Source organism: Arachis duranensis, chromosome 10 (genome assembly GCF_000817695.3).
Source record: "Arachis duranensis cultivar V14167 chromosome 10, aradu.V14167.gnm2.J7QH, whole genome shotgun sequence".
Taxonomy (NCBI): Eukaryota; Viridiplantae; Streptophyta; class Magnoliopsida; order Fabales; family Fabaceae; genus Arachis; species Arachis duranensis.
In genome coordinates, this window is record NC_029781.3 from 103,303,813 (window position 1) to 103,309,026 (window position 5,214).

The 5,214-nt window shown below is 32.5% G+C and overlaps 1 protein-coding gene across 1 annotated transcript; it reads left to right on the forward strand.

Moving 5' to 3' along the window:
* The first annotated feature begins 405 nt into the window (after window positions 1-405).
* Window positions 406-3,555, forward strand: LOC107471615 (uncharacterized). Its single transcript, XM_021133328.2, is given in 7 exon segments — window positions 406-838; window positions 938-1,095; window positions 1,098-1,237; window positions 1,506-1,573; window positions 1,677-1,738; window positions 1,830-1,933; window positions 2,924-3,555. Coding segments are annotated over 7 exon segments (981 nt in total). The 5' UTR covers window positions 406-645; the 3' UTR covers window positions 3,180-3,555.
* Window positions 3,556-5,214: the final 1,659 nt, after the last annotated feature.

Below are 5,214 nucleotides of genomic sequence, written 5' to 3' on the forward strand. Positions count from 1 at the left end.
AAATAATTGATATTAATTATAATAAATTGTGTGATATTTAAATATAATTATATTTAAATATATAATCAAATTAATTAGTTACTATAATTAAATTAATTCACCGTTATAATTTGTATTTAACGAGTTAAAAGAAATAAATTAAAAAATACTCTCATAAGTATGTTACGTCAATTTCATTACCTAATTTTTATATAATAATAGAATAGATAGATTAAAAAAAATATGAAAAAATTTAGGGGCAACAATTTTATTGCATTTTGGCTAGTATGTCAATAGAGAAATGTGAGCCATTGAATGAAATATCACACTAATCTCACACGATCAAATCATCATTGATAGTTAGTTGATGACTACCAATCACAAATGTTGGTGGCCCTAGCATTGCTCAAGTAGCAGCCCCTCTCTCAGCCGGCGGCAACAGCAGCCATCGCCTCCGCCGTCGCCAAACTCTCCTCGTCAACCAGAGGGTGCCTCGCCGCCGGCAGTGACATACATAGGGTTAGCTCGAAGCTCTTGGTCGTCCATCCTCCGCTCCTCCACGTCGTCGCATTTGGACTTGCAGATGGAAGCGGGGTCGGTTGGATTCCTCCATCGGGTGGATTCCTCCATTGCAGATTGAAGCATCGGCCATTGTTGGCTGAAAGAATGCAGTCCAACTCACCGAAGGATTATTTGAAAAGGTATCAAAGTAAGACTGAAGATGAGAAGAAAAGTAAAAAGAAGAAGGAGCAGAAGCAGAAAAGTCAGCCAAAACCTAGTGGCTTGTTAGTTGTGGATGAAGATCCCACCTGGCAGAAACCCGTAGATCTCGGGGAAGAAAACGATGAGAAATCGTCTGGTAAATAACAAACATTGATATCTTTTCCTGTTATTTATACTATTTCCAATCTTTTGTTTTTTATGTTTCACATTAACCGTAATCTAAATGTATATGTAGATGAGGAGAAACCAATTGTTGATGAAGATATTGAAGTGAAGCGTATGAAGAGGCTTGAGCAGCTGAGGGCTATATCTCAGGATGGAAGTGGTTGGATTTCACTTTCTGATTTGCAAGATATTTCTCCACCCCGTGGTCGTCGTCATGATTCTCCAATGAAAGACACTTGGCATCCCCAAGGAAACGGCAGAAGGATGTTGCAAGAGGGAGTTTGGCTGTCAGTGACAGAAAAACAGGTTTGATTTCTGGTAAAGATATCAGAGAAGAGATTGACAAAAAGAAGAAGGATGATTTGATGAGGTAATCTTTCAATTATTTATAATTTTCAGTCTGTTTTACATGTACAACTATTTGCTATTTTCCATACTTATGTCTGTAGGTTCTTTTTCTTTGTTAGTTTTGAAACATTTTTACATGACTGGATGTTTGGAATATTGGGATAGTTATATCTACCTTAATTCATGCTACAAGCCGAAAAGGCTTCAGATTTTAGGGGGCAGTGGTTTTGCATTTAGAATCTGCTGTGTAAGTTTAAACATGTTATGAATTGTGATCTTCCTTTATGCAGATTTAAAATGATGAATCCTTCAATCAGTGGGCGTGGTGCTGAACCAGTATATCGTGATAAAGTAAAAGGTAAGGAATTGAAATTAATTTTTTGTTGATGTTTCTGTTTAGTCTATTTGATGTTTTCAATGAACATGAATTGGTGAATTAATTCGAATTCTGAATTCTGCAGGAGTACGCATTTCCAAGGAAGAATACGTGAAGTCAAAACAGAAAGTAGAAGAAAAGCCAAAGGTATACTGCAGGATTTTATGTATTTTATAAGCCAAAAGATGTTAGGGTGTGAAAATTTACTTTAATTCTTAGTCACCATCATGATTTTCAGGAGAAGGAAATAGAATGGGGCAAGGGCTTGGCTCAGAAGAGGGAAGCTGAGGCTAGGATGAAGGAACTAGAAACTGAGAAGGACAAGCCTTTTGCACGCAGCAGGTATACAAAAAAGAATAGTTTAACATGGATTCCTGTTTTTTGTGTACACTTTTTATGCACCTCTACTCCTCTAGTAACATTTTATATAGAAAAATAAACATCAATTATAGAGAAAAGCATGTACACAAAAAGAGTGGTACATGAAAAATTTCTTTACAATAAATATTTAGAAACTTGACTTTATATTGTTCTACCTTTGTTATTGTATTATTATAATGACCTATTATTTTGAATATGATTATCATTTATTTAATCTCTTGGGGTAGACTCTTTGCTATAATACAACATTCTATAGATTTTTAGTAATTGGGTTTATAATGTCCCTTAAAATCTAAATAGATAGCCTCAAACAAATAGAACTTCATTTGAACAAGCAATCATTCACTCAGTAAATTTTGATGCCTACACTTCAGCTGTAAGCTGCTTTATATGTTTCATGAGGGGTTCATATTTTTCTCCCAAGTACTACCAAGGAATCTAGCAACTGCTAATTGATTCTCTTGTCAGCAGGCATCGTGTATCTTGAGTAGGATTTTCTTAATTCATTTTACTTTTACTCGAGACATGATGAGCTAATTTACTCTGTCCTTAATAGTTTTACCTGTCAAGAAGATTATGTGCATCTATCATGGTTTACATTTATAGTTAGTTATCCATACTCTTTTATGTTTGTTGGCATCAATACTTCCCCTTTTGTTGAAAAAAAAAATTTACTCAACCTCGAGACATGAACAAAACTTAATACCTACAAGCATAGCTTTGAACCTGCTATGCGTTGTTTGCTAATAGTCAGCTCTACATGATGGCTTTTTACCTTTATTATTTGGCTCTTTATGTACACTATAACTACCTAGTTTTTAACAGGTCATAAGCTATCCTTGATATGTAATGTTGTTTTCATCAAATTGCTGTTGAAAAGATGAATCCTTTTGCTGTTTTCGCCCATCTTCGATGCTGTAAATAACTAAATATGGTTTTGTTTTCTTTCAGGGACGATCCAGAACTTGACAACATGCTCAAGGATAGATTAAGATGGGGTGATCCTATGGCACATTTGGTAAAGAAAAAATATCCAGAGCCTGTTCTTCCAGATTTGGGAGAAGGTGAGAAGATGAAAGAATCAGGTTTTGTTGTTCCGCAAGATATTCCAGATCACAGCTGGTTGAAAAGAGGTTTAGATGCTGCACCAAATCGCTATGGGATAAGGCCGGGACGACATTGGGATGGAGTTGATCGTAGTAGATAATCCTATGCTACTCAAATGCAGCATATTAAGAAGTATGCTAATATGCTATTTTAACTAAGTCTCGGCTGGGGATGTATAGGTTTTTTTTTTTTCTTTGGACATGTGGGATTGTATAGGTTTGTTCATAGGAAAGAGATTTTGGTAGGGAAAAGATTTTTTGTTCTCGGAACAACGCTAATTGGCCTAGTCCTTGACCCATTGAAGAGCCCATTGTGTCTAATTTTAATGCAAACCCTTTGGTATACGGGTCAGCCGCCGGCAAGGAAGCTGAAAACGTGCGTGCTGACGCAAACATGTCATTCATTGAATTTCTTGGAGTAGGTGGTGTACAGAGAACCTTTTTGCTGATGTAATAAAGTAGGGAAGAAACAAAATGTTAAAAAGAGTAGTGCTGTTAAACTGGTTAGTCTGATCTATTTAGGTCCAGTCTGTTAAATTTGTGGGTTAAATAGGTTGAACTGTTAAGTCTGTTTTATTTGCAGATCATAATTTTTCAGTTCGGACTGTTTATGATCAGTCTGATGGGTTAAATGGGATAGTTCGTTTATTCTTTTATTTTATTTTTTGAAAAATATTTTGACAAAAAATATTACTTTTAATTCAAAAATCTTTTAAAAATAATATTTTTTAGTTGATGAATCGGATCTAGAGAAATATTGGCTAAAAATACTATTTTTTAAAAAAATTGCAAAAAAAAATTTAACGGACGATCTATTTAGTCTGTGAATTAATCTATTTAACCCGTCATTTATTTTGGATTAATCGAATTCAACTCATTTAGCCCGTAATTTAAAGGATTTAATTTTAGAGGCAAACGAACTAACTCTATAAATTTGGCCTATTTTGACGGGCTATTAAAAAGATACAGGATTCACAACAAGGTCCATGAAATGGTTACTAAAGTTCAAAGGAGTAATAAAAATGAGGAATGAATGGGAGTTCATTGCAACCGCCATACTGCTAGAGCAAAGTTCATTGCATCAACATTAAATAGATCATCAATTATGGGAGTATGTAGAATTTATTATAGGGGAAATATACTTTAAAAGGAAGAAGATATCGTATTAAATGACTAAGAGGAGAATATAAAATAATTTTTAATTTAAAAATGCTAGGCATCAGTGGAATCAAATTTTTAATTAAGTCTTTGCTCGCACTTTTTTTTTTTTCGGATTCGGATAGGCACACTTCTTCTGCTTGTTGATGCTGTTGTTGTTTATTTTTATTTTTCTTCTTATCTTCTTAGTATCGTTATCATAGTCTTCGTTGTAGTTTTTTTTCTCCTAACTAATGAAATGTACATAGCACCCAAATAATAAAATATAATTATAGAAAAAAATTATGTGTTATATACAACAAATTACATATTATACTAATAAAATACGTATAACATAAAATTTTGGTGTATAATATAAAAATTTTGATATCTAACATATAAATTTTGATATACAATTTAAAAATTTTTTGAGAATTACATACACAAAATATTAACTTACCTAACAAAAAATATATTTGTAACAAAAATTATATGTAAATATTTATGTGATATATACAAAAATCGATATACTATACCAATAAAATACGCACAACACATAAATTTATTATACAGTACAAAATTTTAGTATATAAGATCATTAATAATTTTGATGTACAATATAAAAATTTTTAGAAGACTACATACTTAAAATATTGACTCATCGAAACTAAAAATATATTCGTAGCAAAAATTTGTGTGCTATGTACAAAAATTTCAATAAATCCAAAAATTGTGTACCGCAAAAATTATAAAAAATAAATAGTGGAAATTAAAATATATATATATTTAATATATATTTGGTTTTGAATTCTGTTTGTAGGACAAATTACGAAACGAAGAGTTAGAAAAAGTCGTGAGAGAACGTCGCATCACTGATGAGCGGATAATTTATACGCTTTTTGGCATTGTTTTTAGTAGGTTTTTAGTATGATCTAGTTAGTTTTTAGTATATTTTTATTAGTTTTTAGTTAAAATTCACTTTTCTGGACTTTACTATGA